This window comes from Bactrocera neohumeralis, chromosome 6 (assembly GCF_024586455.1).
Source record: "Bactrocera neohumeralis isolate Rockhampton chromosome 6, APGP_CSIRO_Bneo_wtdbg2-racon-allhic-juicebox.fasta_v2, whole genome shotgun sequence".
Lineage (NCBI taxonomy): Eukaryota > Metazoa > Arthropoda > Insecta > Diptera > Tephritidae > Bactrocera > Bactrocera neohumeralis.
Genome location: NC_065923.1, coordinates 34,676,684 through 34,696,344, shown reverse-complemented (window position 1 = coordinate 34,696,344; position 19,661 = coordinate 34,676,684). Strand labels below are relative to the sequence as shown.

At 33.0% G+C, this 19,661-nt stretch overlaps 1 protein-coding gene across 2 annotated transcripts in view; it reads right to left on the bottom strand.

Annotated features, from left to right (window-relative positions):
- Nucleotides 1-7,289: 7,289 nt before the first annotated feature.
- LOC126761375 (RNA-binding protein Musashi homolog Rbp6) overlaps nt 7,290-19,661 on the bottom strand; it is a 260,056-nt gene continuing 247,684 nt past the window's right edge. Inside the window, exons 8-11 of one of the 2 annotated variants that reach the window (XR_007667359.1) lie at nt 13,701-13,766; nt 11,508-11,737; nt 10,816-10,909; nt 7,290-7,883 (exon numbers count right to left, since the gene is read on the bottom strand). Coding sequence is in view for 1 of the 2 variants with exons in the window: in XM_050477477.1 (XP_050333434.1) it covers nt 7,842-7,883; nt 11,508-11,737; nt 13,701-13,766 (338 nt within the window). In the remaining variant the exon portion in view is untranslated. The remainder of the gene's footprint in view (nt 7,884-10,815; nt 10,910-11,507; nt 11,738-13,700; nt 13,767-19,661) is intronic. The other variant, XM_050477477.1, reaches the window with a different exon arrangement.

Sequence of the window (19,661 nt, the reverse complement as noted above, 5' to 3'; positions counted from 1 at the left end):
TTAAAAAATGTAGAGTTCAGTTTAGAAACGAGTAGCTGCTAAAATGCTGCGAACTAACTTTTGCAAGCGCTAAATAATTAACAGTAAACGGCAGCGCGCTGGCGCTCGAAACGAAAAGTTCAAAATATATAAGATTATTAACTATTTAGTACGTGTGTACTCGCTAAACAGTCATTCAACATTTTGACAGAGTGTAGGTTTTCACTTAGGGTACCGTTCTTATATGTAGTTAATTACCACTGTATTTGTTGTTTTTGTTTTTAGGTTAATACTTTTATGTATAATATAATATTTTAGCTTAGCACTAGTAGATAAATATTTGTTTTACATGTATATTTTGTATATATTATTAGACTATATATATATTCACTTAAACATTGGTTACTTGTCACTTACCAATACATAGCTTTTCCACAATATTTTGCTTTATTTTATTTTACTTTAGTTTACTTCATTTTCGCCTTCTTTGTTGTTGTTTGTAATTATTGCTTTTAGAACATTTCTTAAAAATATATATATATATTTATGTATATCTATATTTGCATTGGTTTACATGGTATGTATGTATATTCATGTGTATGCATGTATTTTTTTTTTTGTTTTTTTTAATGATTATTTTTGTTGTCTTATACACATACACATTTGGTGCATTTTCATTTCCATCATTTTCATCTTCATTTGCTGCATTTTCAACTTCAATTGGTTGGAGCGCGCGTGGCTGCCACCACAACGCGCCAGTAAAATGTATAATTTACACACACACCTGTCTGCCTTGTCTTCTTCGCTTTACTTCTTCTTCTTGCTTATGCTTTATTGTGTAAAAGTTCATAATAATTTTAATAATTTTTATAATATTCCTTACAGTGTGCAGCCAGCCTCAATAGGTGCTGGGCTGCTTAGCAAATAATTACGGGGTACGTATGCATGTTTCATTGTATATATGTATGTGTGTATGTATGTATGCATTTTTGTATGTATAACTGTATGTGTTAATATTCCTTGTTATAAATATGCACGTGTCTTATGTATATATGTCTGTATGTATGCAAGTGTGTGAGCTGCCGCAGCAGCCCATTTAATAAATAAATACTTATATGTTAAAAAAATTCTCATTATCTTTAAATATGCATTAATAGCTTGGTAAGAAGTTTTTCTGTATTATTAATATTTTAATTATTTTTGCATTTGTTTTTTTTTTTTTTTGTTTTTTGTTTTTGTTGTTTTTCTTTAATTTAAAGTAACATCATTGGACAATTGTCATTTCAATTAATCATCACACACACGTCGTCGGACTGACCTTCGACTGAGCCACCTACAATTGCGTGGGCGCCAGTGGATCAATCATTAAGCCACTTTGGCTATTTAGCTAAAAAAAAATGCTTGTATGCCACAGTTGTTGCTGCCTGTTTCCCTGTGCAACATTTAGCTTTTCCCTACACTTCTGCTAACTATTTATGCATCAGCGATTTCTAACTACGAGTAAGTGCTCTTAAGAGTCAATTTACAAATTATCTGGTACATACGATGCAGCGAGTGCCGTTAGCTGCTTTGCTTGCTCAAACTAACTGCCGCTAAGCGCCGCTCTAAGCGCAACGGCCCGACAACTCTTATATTTCCTCAACAATTATATTTTCCTCGCGCTTGCTCACACTGCATACTTTTGCAATTTTGCTCTTAATTAATTCAAATTATTTGCATTTGCATTCATGTTTTTGGTTTTGTTTTTGTTTTTGGTTTTTGTATTTATTATTTTTTTGTATTTTGCAGTTGCACTACCTCAATTTCATCCTATCTAAAAGCTACAAATTTCCTTAATTTTCATTTGTCTTTATAAACTTCAAGTGCTTTTGTCATGATATCGCCTTACGCCTGCATCTTGCACTGTTTTGTGGTTCGCAACTCACATTTGCAAGCTTCGAACGTCACTAAGTTTAGCCAAGCACCCGGTTGCGGTCCGTGCTATACTTGTCCAGTGCTACGCCATTGCTTCAATGCATCGCATACATATGCCTGTATGTACGTATGTATGACTTCAATTTTATATATAATGTATATATACTATATATTCATTTTATTTATTTTATATATATGTATAAGTTGTATACTTTATTTATATGTGTGTAAGTATATTATTTGCCTTTGTGCAAACTTTTTATTGTTTTTTCTTTATAAATGATTTATTTTCTCCTCTCATCTGTACGCAAATTATTTCCTAGTAATAACAATTTCTATCTTTCTTTCTTCCTTTCTCGCTGCCTGCTTGCAGTACGCTCGCAACACGTCTTAGTCAATCTCGGTTCTGCTACCGTTCGTCCGTATAACTTCGTGTTCTGGGTTTGGAATCGTTCGTCGTCATTGCGTTGAATTTGATTTTACGGCTTTCAGTTTCTACTTTTATTGCAATTTTTGTATGTGTTTGTGTGTGTACGATTTCTTGCTTCCTCTTTTTATGTATGTACATGTGTATGTATGTATTAGGGTGGGTCAAAAACAAAATATTTTCTTTGCTTGGTACACTGAAAAATAGGCTCTTTGACAGCTCCACGAAAATATCTCCAAGTATGAGCTCTTAAATGTAACGGGAGGGTCCTCAGTCTTACAGTTTTCTATTTTTTTCTCATTAAAAGAGAGAAAAAATCATATTTTGCCACCAACTACGTGAAAAAATACCGCGTTTCATAGGTTTTGTAAGAAATTGAATGATCTGCAAAATGGTCTCTTACGATTGTTTCAGAAACCTAACCGTTTGAAAGATATTAAAGGCTTGAAGTTTGTTTATTCTAAGGCAAAATTTTTTATGAATTTTATGCAAACTCTCTGTTTTTTAGGTAATGTTCTGCTCTACAAGAATGTCTATTATTAGTTTTTTTTTGGTAGATTTTTGTTGATGTATCTGTCGTGTGTGAGCTTAGCTTAAAAGAAAAATTATGAAGAACAATTTTGTAGTGCAGTAAATTTTCTACGAAGCTGTGAATTTTGAAATTCAAAATATAATTAGTGAAAGCTCGAAAGCTTTTAAGCTTTTAAGCTTAAAGCTAACCTTGAGAATATCACAAATAATTAATAGTATAGAGAAAATTATTTGAAAATAGTGTCAAACAAATAGTTTTGCCAAAAATAGTAAGGGAAAGCTCGAAAGCTTTTAAGCCTAAAGTTAAACTTGAGAATATCACAAAGAAAAAACTAAACAGTGCATAGAAAATTATGTGTCAATAGAGTCAAACGAATCATGTTGACAAGAAATAATTAATGAAAGCTCAAAAGCTTTTAAGCTTATCGCCAAACTTGAGAATATCACAAAAAAAAAACTAAATACTATAAGGAATATTGATTCAAACGGAGCCAAAAGAATCATGTTGACAAGAAATAATTAGTGAAAACTCGAAAGCTTTTAAGCTTAACGCCAAACTTGAGAATATCACAAAAAACTAAATAGTGTAAATAATATTGATTGAAAACGGAGCCAAACGAATCACGTTCACAAGAAATAATTAGTGAAAGCTCAAAAGCTTTTAAGCTTAACGCCAAACTTGAGAAAATCACAAAAAAATAAATAGTATAAAGAATATTGATTGAAAATGAAGCCAAACTAATTATGTTGACAAAAAATAATTAGTTATAATAAAAGAAGAAATGTTGCCTTAAAATAATCAAACATCAACCGTAAATATCTTTTAAACGGTTAGGTTTATGACAAAGTCTGTGGAGACCATTTCGTAGAGCATTCAATTTCTTACACAATATATGAAACGAGGTACTTTTTCAGGTAGTTCGAGGTTAGTTATGAATTTTTCTTTCTTATACTAAGAAAAAAATAGAAAACTGTAAGATGGCGGCTCTTCCCGTTACAACTAAAAGCTCATACTTGGCGAGGTTTTCTTAGCAGTGCCTATCAAACAATCTTCAGTCCAAGCGAAAACAATATTATTGATCTTTCACCCACCCTAGTATGTGTGTAGTTTGTTAGTCGACTTTATAATTTCTGCAGCGATTTATTTCAACTGCACGACACAATCGCTCGCACATACATTTTGTTGTTGCGCGTATTGGTTTATTGTTTATTTGCTATACTTGTACATATAAAGTGTAATGTAATTTTAAATATCCTTTTGTGTTGTATATTTGTTTTAGTTAATACTCATTTTTCGTTTTGCTTTTGCGGTTTTTTGTTTTTTCATTTTCTTTGCTTTTTGTTTTTTTATATTTTTATGTTTTTGTATTTTTGTATTTATATTTTTGTTTTTGTTTTTGTATTTTTTTGCTTTTTAAATAATCCTCACATATGTATGTATGTATGTATATATAAGTTCATTAATTAATGTGTTTATTTAATATATTTAATTTTATTGTAAGTATGTATGTATGGAGTGCCGCACTATTAAAATTGGTGTTTTAAATTATTACCACTAGGTTTGTTCTTGTTTTTGTTTTTTTTTTTACATATTTATGCATATATAAATATCTTGTTGTTGTAGGTAGTATAAAGCAAGTGTTCCGGCGCACTCAGTTTACGCGCAACACTAGGATTTAATTGCATTTTTGCATTTTCGTCTTGTTGTTGTTGGTTTTGTTTTGTTGTTTGTGTCGCCTATGACTCGCTTGCAGCGCAATGGCGGTTTGTTGGTTGCGCTTTATTTCAATAAAGTTTCAATTATGGTAGTTATTGTTGCTTTAAAGTATTTGGTTAATTGGTCCATAATATGCCTGTTGTATGAGTATGTATGTATGTACATATGTATTTATGTTGCTTCATGTGTTGTATGTATGTGTAGGGTTGTAAAATGGCCGCTCTTGTTATAGAAGGAGGGAGCATTGCTTTGGCAACTTTCATAGGACTCACTGATTACATGCGCTTCAGAAACTTGAAAGCGTTCAAGAAACAGAAACTTGAAAGCGTTCAGAAACAGAAACTTGAAAGTGTTCAGAAACAGAAACTTGAAATAACAGTAGGGTGTCTGACCATGTAGCAGTTTATGGCGCTTTGATATCGAATTTGTGTTGTTGTTTTGTTTCGACGCCGCGGTGTTTAAAATTATTATTATTTGTGTAATTAATTTAAGTATATCTTCAATGAGCTTGGTATAATACAAGTCAAACCAATCATGTTGACAGAATATACGCTAAATGTGAGAATAGCGCAAAAAAAAATACAAAAAAAAGATAGGGAATATTGGTTCAAAATAGTGTCAAACGAATCATGTTTAATATAAATAAATTAAAATAATTGGTGAAAGCTCAAAAGCTTTTAAGCTTATTGCTAAACTTGAGAATATCACAAAAAAAAACAAATAGTATAGACAAAATTGGCGGAAAATTGAGTCAAACGTATCGTGTTGACAGAATATATTTAGTGTAAGCTCAAAAGCTCTTAAGCTTGACGCTTAACTTGAGAAAATCACAACAAAAAAGTAAATAGTATATACAAAATTGAATGAGATGTTGAGTCAATACGGAAAATATCGTTTTTAATATAATCTCGTTAATAATATGTTTAATATAAATAAATTAAAATAATTGGTGAAAGCTCCAAAGCTTTTAAGCTTAACGCTAAACTTAAGAAACCTCACAAATAGTATAGACAAAATTGGCGGAAAATTGAGTCAAACGAATCGTGTTGACAGAATTAGTGTAAGCTCAAAAGCTTTTAAGCTTGACGCTTAACTTGAGAAAATCACAACAAAAGCCTAAATAGTACAAAATTGGATGAGATATATGTTGAGTCGATACGGAAAGTCTCGCTTTAAAAAGCGACATGGATTACTGCAACAACAAAAATATTTATAGTATTCCATCAGTATCCAATACTCAAGCCAGTCACGGAAAGGGTTTTGGCTGTCAACACTGCCGTGGCCTGAACTACCTTTCCTTTTACCAACCACATTAACCTAACCTAGTGACGTGCCAACTGAAACGATAAACATTAACATAAATCTTCAAACGGGCTTTTCACGAAACTATTGTTTTTGAGTTGGTTGACATGATGTCTCAAGTTCTACTTAAGCGATTCTTTTGAAATTCGCTAAACACCTTCGTTAATCTTGCTTTCGCGCCTAACGCGGAGTTTGGAAAATTTTAATTTTAAAGAATTTTTAAAAAAATTCTTATGTTGAAAAGTTCAAAATAAAAGAGCTAAAAAAAAGATTTTTTCAAGTCGACGCCATTTTGCGTATATTTTTTTGTTTGAAAAGCTCATTACTATAGTAACATTTTTACTAATGAAGAATTAAACTTAAAAAAAAGTTTTTATTTTTTTATGCCGCTGCAAGGGTTGGAAACATGTCAACCAGAAAGCACCGTTGGCCTGTTGTTCGATAATTTTTTCGTAATCCTTAAATTTCAATAAATTTTTTTTTTAATTCCACGTTTTTTTTTACATTTTTTAAATTTCAATAAAAATTAAAAAAATGGATTCAGCGATTTTTTCGTTAATTTTTTTTAAATCTTTTTACCTCAGTTTGAAAAATGTCTAAAATCTAGGCATCTAGACCAGAATAAATGTTTAGTAAAGATTTTTAAATTAAAATTTTTTTTATCTTAGTTTGAAAAATGCCCAAATGCCCTCATAAAGCTACATAAAAAAGTTTTAATTTTTAATTTTTTAAATTAAAATTTTTTTGATCTTAGTTTGAAAAATGCCCAAATTCCCTCATATGGCTAAGCTTTCTTCTACCGCTAAAACGCTTGAAAATGCCGGACAAGTTTGAAAATATTTGCTAAATGTAATTTCTTCAATAATATTTGTTCCGAAAATAAAATATGCAAAGAATTTAATGATTGGTTTGGAAAGTGAAACGATCATGCTTTGGATAGTTGTTGCTGCTATAGTAAATATATAGAAAGTAAGTTAATAAAAGCGCAACGCAAATAATGCTTATTTAAACTAAGGTATTTGTTAACGTTTAGAACAGAATTTTTATAATTTTTTATATTTTTTTTGTTTGCTTTTTTCCCAATATTAAATTTGTCTACAATTAATCGTTAGTATCAACACTATCGAAGGATGAAATTTGATGAAAATGTTTGAGTTTTTGATTTTGCTGCTTTAACGGTCGCGGCGCGCGAACGAAAGCTTAGAATTGTTTTTGTAAAGCTAATGCGCAAATTTGGCCGTTGTGTGTACGTATGTATGTATATGTGTATGTATGCTACGACTTGCTTCGTTACTCGACCATATACTATGTATGCAATTGTTATTGCTGTGGCTGTTACTGTACTATTTCAAGTTGCTGTAGTCAGTTAGTAATTTTGCACTAAAGCAAGCGTGTTTTATTTTTTTTTTTTTTTCAAAATTTAAAACTCAAATTAAACTCAATTAATTGCAATTCAATTTAACAGCGAACTTAAAGTGATTTGGAGTTGTTGATTGCTTTCCATGCATACACACGCAGTAATTGTGCTTATATGTATGTGTGACTGTTTAGCTGCATATTCATAAATATAAAGATAAGCTTTACATACACATTATACATACTATATGCATGTATGTACATGTGCACATATGTGTATGTATATAAATAAATATTAATTTATTTCTGTATGCTTGCTTGCTCTCCACTTATGCATTTTTATAAACTTCATTTATTATTAATATTAGTATGTATATTTGTATATGTATATATGTATGTATGTATATGTATGCATGTATGTTCGTTTTTGGTGTATTGGTTATAGATTAATTTAATTGTGTTGGTTTTTGGTAACTTTTCCACCTTTTCCTGTGTCCTCTAATCCAAGCTGTATCCCGTTAACGGTTGTTAGTTGTTTTAACTGTTAGCTGCGGTTTTCATACGTTGTTGTTGCGGTTGCTGTTGTATTAAATGTTGCAATTCAACGCCAATGCTTTAATGGTAACCATTTGTAAAGGCCGCAGGAATCAGTGGTCCCTGTGAATAGACATACGAAAAAGAAGTACGCCGCAAATGCAGGAAGCGGCAGATGTCAGAGTAATAACGAAGTTGATAGACAGGATAGAAGAAAATAGAAAGAGAAAAATGAAAAGGTGTTGTTGTATAATTTATACATATATAAAGAATATATCACATAATTTCATACATTTAATTTTATGAAAAAAATTAGAGTAATTGTAGTATTGGAGCATTTTGTTTTCCAAAAATATTTATGATTATAATAAATAAAGAATATTTATAGACCTGGGCTTTTGAAAGCAAAGAAAAACAAGAAAAAACGTTAACTTCGGCTGCCCCGAAGCTAATATACCCTTCACAGGTGCATTTCTTTTAGTAACTATGTGTTCAGTTTGTATGGAAGCTATATGCTATAGTTATCCGATCTGAACAATTTCTTCGGAGATTACATTGTTGCCTTAGAAAATATTCTATACCAAATTTGGTGAAGATACATTGTCAAATGTGAAAGTTTTCCATACAAGAAGTTGATTCCGAAAGAGGTCTCTGACATACTGATCATTTATATATATATTATATATATATATATAAACTTAGGGTGTTACGAAATGAAAAATTAAAGTTCAGGGTATAAAAATCGTAGTAAGCTGAAACCCATTGCAAACGAAAGATACATTATTTTTACTTTCAGTTTTGTTATTTCATCATCCTTTTCCAATCGGTTTCAAACTACAATATTTTTTTTACACTTTTTACCATTTTCAAAGGCTTCTGCCCGTGTCGGTTAGGTTAAAAAAGTTCTGAAGCAAAATTTTGTATATTTGTCGCGGTTGCACACACTGTGCCATGACATGAACTGTCACGAAAGAGACATAAGAGAGTTTCTCTACTTTTGAAAGAGAGGAGGAGCTCTTATTGACAATGTTAAATATATATTATATACATATATATATATATATATACATATATATATAGATCTAATGGACATGAAAAGCGCAAGAAGACTATTGGACCTTGCAAGGTCTGTAGGTCTGTCCGTGTTAATATGTAAAGGAGAGGACGAAAGGAAAGACAAGAGCTGGAACAATATCTCGGCAGCCAAGTGCCTCATCCCAATACGGGAAAAAACTCTCAAAATTGTCAACATTTCGCTGTCTTGTGCACATACAAAAGAAATGTTAGATTTTTTCGGGTAAAAATTCATTTATCTCAGAAATATTAAAAACAGTTGTGGTTAATGTCACTCAACTTATCACCCAATTGACATTGCAGTGGAAAGCTTGGCAGCGAAATCAGCTGGAAGACTGGCGGCGTTATGTGAGTTTTCAACAAGAACCTTCGGGCATAGCTCGATAAGCGAGAGCAGACCACGTACGCGCATAATTTCTGTGGGTGAGACGGTTTCAAGGCAAACTATAAAAGAGTGGATGGCGCAGGGCAAACGAACCACCAGCAGAACTTAAAATACCTACACGGACGGATCCAAAATGGCTGATGGGTTGGGCGATGGGATCTCTTGTGCGGCCTAGATCTCAAGGAATCTTTCAAGCTGCCGGAATACTGCAGTATGTTTAAGCATGAAGGTTTCTAGACAACCGGAAAGCTGCTAAAATAACTAGAAACACAGGAAACGCCATAAAGAACAACAATATAGGCGTTGAAAGCCAGGCGGCAATTAAAGCAATAATTTCGTCAACGCAATACTGGGAAGCAGTAGATATGGGACTGCCGCAAAATGGCTGCATATAATAGTCGAAAGAGTCGATGAAATTGTCATCTGCTAGGCTTCTGAACCAGCTCAGGTATTACGCAAGTTGGTAAAATTGATAGATAATGAAATTTCCGATAGGTCCAACAGACGCCCCATAAATGCTTTAAAGGCATGTATGATCTCGAAGATCATGTGCATGCGAATAAAGGGAAATAGGCATGCTTTTTTCTCACACGGTCGCGTGAAGATTGTAGGACATTTGTTGGCCTAGTTAATGGTCATATCTTACTGACATCACATGCGAGCCGTATACGTTCACCAACGATGACACAGCACGATGCAGTGCAGAGAAATAGTCAAGAGATAGAGAGAGAGAGACACTGGAACATCTCTTCTGCTTCTTTCAGCTTTATCTAGAACACGGCTTAGATGTCTAGAAGCTTCGCAGTTCAACGGACTAGATGAAATATCAAACTTAGATATCAAGTTTCGTAAACTTAGATCGTATTAAAATCTCCATCTGCCATTACAAAGGACCGGTAGTTCTTATACATATTAAGTTTCAAAGCCCGGCTGTTAATCACGCCGTCATACCAGGTATAAACTCAACATACTAAGTTAGGTTAGATTTGGTGGCTGATACAGAGATCGCATTTGAAATACCATTTGCAGTCCTTTGTGATGCCAAAAAATAGAACTCCTCTGCTCGATTCTATGTGGTCTATACAAATTTGCTTAAACTTTTAATTTCTATTCGTATCAGTTCGGTGGAATATCCGAAAGTTTGAGCTTCCAAGTATTTAATCTCTCTTGTTTCCACCTTGTCTTCGCCCATATAGCTTCCACACCTTGCCCGATGCGGCACAGGCCTGTCAGAACTCCTCAACTAGACAGAGAAGAGCCTTATTGAGGACAAAGGGTTCACTGGATCTCTTAGAAGCGGTCTTGAGCCAAAAAGATCTTGAGACAGCGCACGATCCGACCTTGGTTTGAAAAACACTGCTATAGTTAGGTAGTCAGAAACTGAAGTTGATAGAGAGTTCCTGACAATAGTAGGGGTACCTACAGCAATCTTCTCCCCAAGCTCTGTCCCAACCGTAAAAAAGCTCACTGACCTCTACCCGCCCACAACTCCCTAGCAGGTATGTCTCCTTTAATACGTTATTGGAATAAGAAATAAAAAAGATTTTCGATAAAATTCTTGGCTAAATCGTTATTTCAGCTTTAGACTCCGCCTACCTTGTGCAACTGCTTATATTTCTTTCTATGTTTTGTTGGTTAATCAGTCTTATTCATTTTATATGTTAGCCATCGCAAAGTTCAACGAATATATCTGTGCAAAGCAAAAGAAGAAAAAGAAAGAGGTAGAGAAAAAGAGAAAGCAATAGATCTTTCATTTATTATTTGTGAAATATTTTGTATGACTGACCAACAAAATTTTATATGAAAATTATATAGTAACTGTATTGAAAACGAACTAAATAATATACGATTTAAAGTTTTTACTCTGCTTAAGTCATTTGGTAAAGCATTCAATTAAATATTGGATATTACTTACGTAAAAAATGATCTGAATATTTTAGTGAGTTTTGTGTTACTTGAAGATAATGAAAAAAAAAAATATCCAAGAATAAAGTAGTAATCTTGAACTGTCGAAATTTGTACTTGAACTAGTTATATGTTTTGAAAATTATTGTGAATGCTTCGAAATTATTTGAAACGTAAAAACGCACTCGAATCGACAAACATGGACTGAAAAGTGGTTGCACAAGTTCGTAGTTATTTCCATGATTTCATAAAATAATAAGCAAAATTTATTAGAAAAAGAAACTACTCGTTTCGCGGCATCAGTTTACTTAATATTAGAGAAGTTAGAGCAAATCAAAGAAATTGTTTCAAATGTTCCAAGTAAATATACTAATTTGACTTACCGGGCTATAGTTTAATGGTGCCCGACTCACAGCTATAGGAAATCCAGAAGGTTGTGGGCTTGTTGCCTGTACGTAGCCGACGTTGTCAGCGCCAGTTGAGCTGTACATGTCAATGGTGGGCCCAGGAGAGTTAGTCGAAGGGAAGCCTTGTCGCGTGGTCGCAGTGTGTGGCGAAGCAGAAGGTCCAAAGCTATGGGCTGCTGCAGCGGCAGCTTGATAGTTGTTCATCACTGCAAGAAATGTGTGTAGATGAGTAATGAGTCGTAAATAATCAATAGTGGATCCGATAAAAATATGTATCTCTTAACACTGGAATGAGTTGGACTTTTGTCTGTTTAAGGATAAAAATATTTTCTAGCTACTATTAATAATATATGTACGATAAGATAAACTGTTTCAATCAAGTCTGTGGCTCATAATAAATCTGTAACTTTTGTCTGTTATCAACGCTTTCTTTATACTTCATTATGACATTATGAAAGTTTTGAGTTTATTTCGCTTTAAAACTTTAAAGGCGCATATGCCTTCATCACATTTTTTATGCAATTTTTGAACTTTTCGATCCACGTTTGGTTGTTGTATAATGCCTTATTGTAAAACAATTTTCATAATGAGGTTCAAGTTTCTCCATTCTTAGTATTAATGTTTCTCTAGAGTTTTGATATTTTCCCCGCCACGTGGAAACCACTCCCAAAGGAAAGGCGACAACAGCCTCGGATGAAAGACCCAGTTTTGATAACGACCAAACGTAATAAGGATTACAATTTAAGGCCATGTATCTTGAATGTCCGGTCAATTAATTGGTAAGGTGCCACTACCCAGCTGCTTGATGTCCTCGTAAGAGTAAAGGCTGACATCACCGTCGTCAAAGGAGTGCGATAAGCACGGAATCGAGTAGGTCTTTGTGGCATTTACGACAGTGACCATATAAAGGAGCGCAAATTCAGTGTGAAATTCAAGACGGAAGAGAGACTCTGGATGAACGTTTTCAACATATCGCTGATTTGCACCAAAGTCCCGACGGAAGTGAAGGACGATGTGACCAAAGATATTTTGACTTTAGATGGACAATGGTCGTTAAATTCAGCCACCATGATGAAACATTGCCAAATGGTTTGAGGTTGATCGACTTCGCCGGGCCCGAAATATGGTTGGCTGTAGTATTAGATCTCAGTACAAGAAAATTCAGCAACTTGGCTGCCACCGGATAGAAAAGTTCGTAATCAGATCGATCATATTTTGATAGATGGACGCCACGTCTTCAGTGTCATTGACGTGCATACCCTCCGAAGATATAAAATCTACTCGGATCACTATCTTATTGTAGCGAAGGTACGCACACGCCTCTGTACAGTAAAGCACGTCCGTCAACAAATGATCGAGGCTCGACGTCGAGAAGCTGCAATCATAACAGACAGTCGAATGTTTCTTTACTCAAATTGTACTTCTGCTTTTTAAAAGCATTCATCAGCAACTCGTTATAAGTGAACTGTGGGACGGCGTTTCAAGCTCCTTGCGTACAGCTGCAAGCGAAACCATTGGTTTGCGTAAAGGTCGGAGGAACAGCTGGTACGATGAGGACTGTCGTGTCACAGTGGAGAGAAAACAGACTGCCTACTTCGTAACGCTACAATCGACCACAAAATGTGCGGGATAGGATAGATATCTAGAGCTGAAGAGGGAAGCGAGACGCATTTGCAGATAAAAAAAGAGAGAGGCCGAAATATAAAGTATAAAGAGCTTGACAAGCTGGCCGACAGAGGTAATGCTCGGAAATTGTACGAAAAAATGCGGCGACTAACAGAAAGTTTCTTTGTCCGAAAAATCCTCTTGTAGAACCCCTAGATGTGATCTAGCGACTGATGCCCACGTCAGACGGAAATTGTGCAGGGAATACTTCTTCAGCTTGCTGAATGGCGGTGACAGCATAACACCAGGAGATGGTCAACCCGATTCCCCAATCGATGACGTTGGACGTTCCATTGCCCGGCCAAGAAGAAGTTCGAATAGCATTTACAGATATACAGTTATTATAGTGATTATATACTATATAATATTAAGTCCGTATTGTGAATAAAAAAGTCTTTTCAAAACCATAAATCTACTGTTTCTCTTCCCTCCAATATAAAACGCTTTCATTGTTGTATTTGGCAATAATATTCAACATTGATATTTGTAATTGCGAAAACTTACCTGAAAGAGCCTGAGTGAGAAGAGGAGTGTTGTTGTTCGGCGTTAGTTGTCCATTAGTTAGATCCACTAATGATTTCATACAGTGTGAGTACGAGGAAAACATGCGATGAATAGAAGAAAAGAAAAGAAGAAAGTTGAAAATACGATGCATTAGTTACGTTGGACAAATAACTTCGCTACCACTGAGCTATGAATTGCAAAACTAGTTCAACTGTATATTTTTAATATTTCTTGAGTATTTCGAAAAATTACAAACGTACTTAAGAACGGGTATTGAATTGAATTTACGAATATATATGAGTAAGTATTTGTTTTAAGAACGAAATATAGTAGAATGAACTAATCGTTAGGAAAAAAGTGTAAAGATGTAAGCAAACACGTAACGAATAAAGTGGTTAGTGGTTATGATGTTAACGAGTACTGGAACAGGTTCAACTACTTATGCATGTATTTGTTTAATGTAAATAAAATCGACAAAATGCAAAAGTTAGAATTTTGTCGTTGGTAAATGTTAAAGCATATACCCATGAGTTTATGTAATATAAATTTAACCCCTAACACAATTACAAACACATAAAAAATATATATGTACTACGTTAGTTAAACTAATTGGTTATATAATGGTTAACACTTAATTATGAATCCATTATTAGAACTTATAAAAGCATTGCAAATGTCACTATGATGAAAAAACTTCTATTAGACACAGCTAAAAACCCTAGAAGATTTTGCGGATCCACATAATATGTATAACCCAGTCATATAAGCCACCCTTGTTGCCAATAGCTCGTAAATAATGTGGAAAACAATTTAAAAGTTGTTTCTAAATGTCTGATTATTCCAATTGGAGTTACAAACAGTGAATTTTGTATACTTCAAGTTGTTTTGTAGTTGTAGTTATTACTCGCTTGGCCTGAATCTGAAATTAGCAATAAAAATAAATGTTATCTTTCAGCATTAGCTTTACTTTGCTGGAATCCCATATTAGACTTTGGTGATATGAAGCGGGGAAAGTAAAGGAAGAGTAAGACCTCCACTCCGTCGGAAAGACCAAGTGGAGAAGAACTTTGCAAAACTTGGAATCTTCACAGTCGCTCCACAAAAAGGGACATGGAAATAAACGAAACATAAAGCAATAATTCATACCAAATTGTAGTGAAGATATATTGCCAAATAGAAAATTTTTCAAAAACTGCATTTTGATCGTTTAGTTTTTAAGGCAGTTATATGCTATAGTGGTGCGATTTCAACAATTTCTTCGGAGATTGCATGATTGCCTTAAAAAATAATTTCTGTAAATTTTTTTAAATATATTTTTCAAATGAAAAAGTTTTCATGACAATCATTTAAATCTATAGTGAGCCAATTCTGGTGGTTCCGACTAAAGAGGCGCTTCTTGGGGAGAAAAAAGACGTGCGCAAATCATATCGATATCTCAAAAACAGGCGAAATAGTACGCGGACTGGCAGATAGACTTACAGACATGGCTAAATCAAATCAGCTATTCATGGTGACTATTTATTAAAATATCATATAGGTTATTCGACATTTCCTTTGGGGTGATAAAAATTTCGTGGCAAACTTAAGAAATCGTCTTAGTGTGAAAAATCGAAAAATCATTTTTTTTTGCATTATCAGATATTATACATTGTAATAAACATTTTCTCAAATTTTGAAATCGAAATTAAAATTATTACGGTCGCTACAGCGTTTCTTGTAGAAAGGGAACAGTGACTTTAAACTCGCTTTTCTCAGAATGGTGTTTTTCAAAGCAGTTTCTACTCTCAAAGGAAGATTTTTGAAGATATCTAGTTCAATTTGGACGAAACATTTTTATCGTCATACGCTATCGCACAAAAGAAGCTTTTTTTTCGAAAAAATAAGATTTTTTTCTACAAAAACTGTTGAAAAAAAGCGCCAAAATCGATACTTTTTGTTCAAATTACAGATTAATAATCTTTTTGACAGTTTTTTTAGATCAAAATTGCGGCCGCAATAGTGGACATCGTACAGAACCTTTTTTGTTACGTGTTATTTCAACAATTTATTTAACTATTATAGACCCAATAAATAAACATAAAAAAAATATTTTCATATTTGTGATGAATGTTATTACTTATAAAAAACCGGACCGATTATTTCATTTCAGCATTAAAGAAAGAATAGCGATTGTTTAATTCAACATTAAAAAAAGAGTAGCGAAAATCTGTGATTTTTCGGAGGGTCACACTAAGACGATCCCTTAATTCAACTTGAGACACATTTTGGAGCTATCCGCACGTATTTCATCAACTGAAGTCTCAACGACGATACAAGAGCGCCAATCTATTATTTTGTGTTCCTACATCTGAATGAACTGTATCCGATCATTCTATACAAATATTGAAATATTGGAATACAGATAAGTACATTGCTATTGTAGTTACGCGAAGTTGATGACCGAGATTTAGTAGTAACTTTTTTCTGTAGGATTTCGAGAGGTCAATCGCGAATATATAAACTTTTAAATACGCCAATTTCCTCTTATGTAGATTAAAAAGTCTAATAATTATTCATAAATGAGGCTGTACATTATGCCAAACAATTCTAGCATGCTGATCCCTAGACTCATGACGGAATAAAATATACTCTCAGCTGCATTGCTGCAAAGCATCAGAAGACATGATAGCACAGAGTTGCACCAGAGCACATAAAACAATGAGAAGGCGCAGGTTCGATAGCGAACATTTTTAACATTTCATTCGGGGAATTCACCTCACAACCTCTGTTAACACCGCAAGTGCTGCTCGCTTGTTTAAACATCTGGTATAGCTTGTTCGACTCGCTACTCTCCAATGCTTGGCGAATCGAACACAGCTAATATTCTTTGAGAGATAAAATGAATGTTTTCTAAAGAATTAAATTGAGTAGCAATTCGAAATAATGCGCTCATATAACGGGCCTTATACTTTGCGATAGCGCATTGATGACTTTATATTGACAATGATGATAATCATGCCTTAACCGAGCTTAACACGGGGCTACTACATATTCAAAGAAAATTTTAGATTTAATAAATGTTCAGAATTTTTTAAACAGACTTTTATTTGTGACAATCAGTTAAGAAAATTATTCAATCTGCTTATTATTGGTATTGTCGCTGCTAAATTTTTTATTAATTTTTGAACTCAAAACTTTTGGAGTATGAATACTAGAAGCTTTGGGACTGAAACAAATGCAGATTCGATAAAGACAAAAGTCCAATTTGGCGAATTTAATACGAATGTACCTTAGGATGGCAATAAGTAGAAGTGGCTTTTCAACTTTTGAATTTCTCGACAAGAAAATTTTTTTGAAATAATAATAAAATTTTTGAAATTAAAAAAAATCATAACAATGCATATTGTCCCCTAAAATGCAAAACAACGTAACATCAAAAAAATTTGAAATCGAGTTTTTTTTATTGTTTCCGTTTCACTACTTCATATTATATATATGTAGCATAAAGTTTTCAGCTTCCGGTGTGATATATAACCAATATATAACCAATATATAGCTAATGTATAACCAATATATAACTTATTTATAACCAAAACTCAAATTTTGTTACAATGTGAGTGGTTTCTATTAAACTCTCTGTAAACTTATGAAAAGGGATGCTGTATTATTTTGCATTTGAGCTGATGTTATAATCAACTTAAATTGATTAAAAAAAAAAAAAAACTAAATACACTGAACCTAAAAGTATCTCCATAAGAATGACTACTCCTTACTTTAGAGTATTTATGTGAACTGGTAAAAATTATTTGCACTAAACTGCAAGTATTTCATACTATCGTTGTATAATATTGCATTTTATGGCAATTCGCATGCTGCAACCACAGTATTTAACCGATTTAAGATTTTTGCTAAAATAATTTGGTTTATTAGTTTGTAAATAATTAAATTTTATTGAACCGTAAAAATGCTGAAAGTTATTTGCTTGTTTACATAAGGCAGAGGAAATGACCAAACGAAAAACAATTGGAATTTTTCGCGACTAACCGATTATTCTAATTGAATTGCAAAAGTGTAACTGTGGCACACACATTTGCGCGTTTGTATGTATTGAAAACGCAATTAATATTAGTTGTAATGCAACAAATATTTAAATACATATATTATGCATGTACACTTATACGAATGCGGACATATATGCCATTAGAACTTGTTACTACGCTGCAGTGAAATGAACTAGTTAGGCATTACCAGTGCAGCCAGTGAACACTGCAAGTGCGACTAAGTAAACATTTTTTTTTTCATGCAAATATGCTTTGTTTTTTGACAACTAAGAGCTGTCAATTTTCTCAATATATGTATAATAAAACAGTTCCTTACTAATTTGTTATAAGGTTTAATGTACTATATCGTAACCTAAAATGCAAAATAACGTAACATCACTTTTCATAAGTTTACAGGCGAAGGCAAAACGATATAGTAGAAAACACTCATCATGAAACAAAATTTGAGTTTTGGTTACAAAATGGTTATATATTGGTTATGTATTGGTTATACCAGTTATGTATTGGTTATATATTAGTTATGCATTGGTTATATATTAGTTATGTATTGGTTATATATTGGTTATGGCTGAGCAGAAGCTGAAAATTGTATGCTACGTACATACATATATGTAATGTGTGATGTAGTGAATCGTAACGCATAAAAAACTCATTTTTGATTCTTTTGAGGATACGTTGTTTTGCATTTTAGGTGACGATATACCAAAAATTACGACAGAAGCTAACGTTTTTAGTTACATTCGTACATTTTTTCATTGAAAGAAACACTAAAAAAAATAATTAGAACCACTAGCTCTTGATGTTAAATAACTAAATAAGTATACATTTTACAATTAGTTGAGCTCAATACTTTTTCGGGTAGTTTCGGTTAGTTCGATATTCACTGATTCGTAACTAGTTACTTCAATCAAGTACCATACTTCACAGTTGGTTTTTACCACTAAATAAATATATTTTACATACATACATACATTCCTATATATATCTTTTTAAAAGTATATTTAGGGTTTTACTATATGTGAAACTAAATATATCTGACTTTGGCTATGAAACGTGTGTATGTAGTGTATATATGTAAAAATTAGTTCATATATGTATGTACATTAGGGTGACCGCTACAGCTTCAGTTTTTGTGCTAAAAACAGCAGGCAACGCAAAAAAACTGTTATATTTAAAGCATGACTAAATCACTTTACTTTCTCATGTATTTAACATGTGATTTTTTGCTTTAAACCAGTGGTGCATGCCTTGAAAAAATACTATTTCAGTACAAAATTTTCTGTGTCACAAAATGTTCTTAACAATTTTTTCCATAAAATCACTACTTTAAAAGTTTAACGCAGTTAAAATTATACATCAAATAGTCGGAGCTTTCATACAAGAGATTTGATTACTGTGTGTTGCTCATACGACATGGTGTACTATGTTGCCGTATATTTGATGTTGCTCATACGACATGGTGTACTACATGCTGCAGTACATTTGATGCATAATTTTAATTGCGTATAACTTTTAAAGTAATATTTTTTTTGTAAAAAATTGTTAATACCTTTTTTGTACATCGAAAAATTTTGTATTCGAAAATTCTCTCTTCAATGTTGTAAATTTGTTTAATTTGTTTATAATAAATTTATTGCAAGAGGTAAAAAAATCACATGTAAAACGTTTCTAATGGCAAATACGGAAAATTCAGGTGCCGAAAACCAATCAATTTGGGCAAAAACGGAAACCCTAATATACATATGTATATATGCGTACACTAGTTTGGTTTTTATGCATATCATTAAAACTATTTACTACATAATTCCAGTCTATGGCGTTTTCATTAGTTACTTTACATAATTTCAGCTGAGTACAGTTTACAGAGCAATCAACAATCAACAGACAGTCATATGTATTTGTGTGTGTGTGTGTGTTTGCA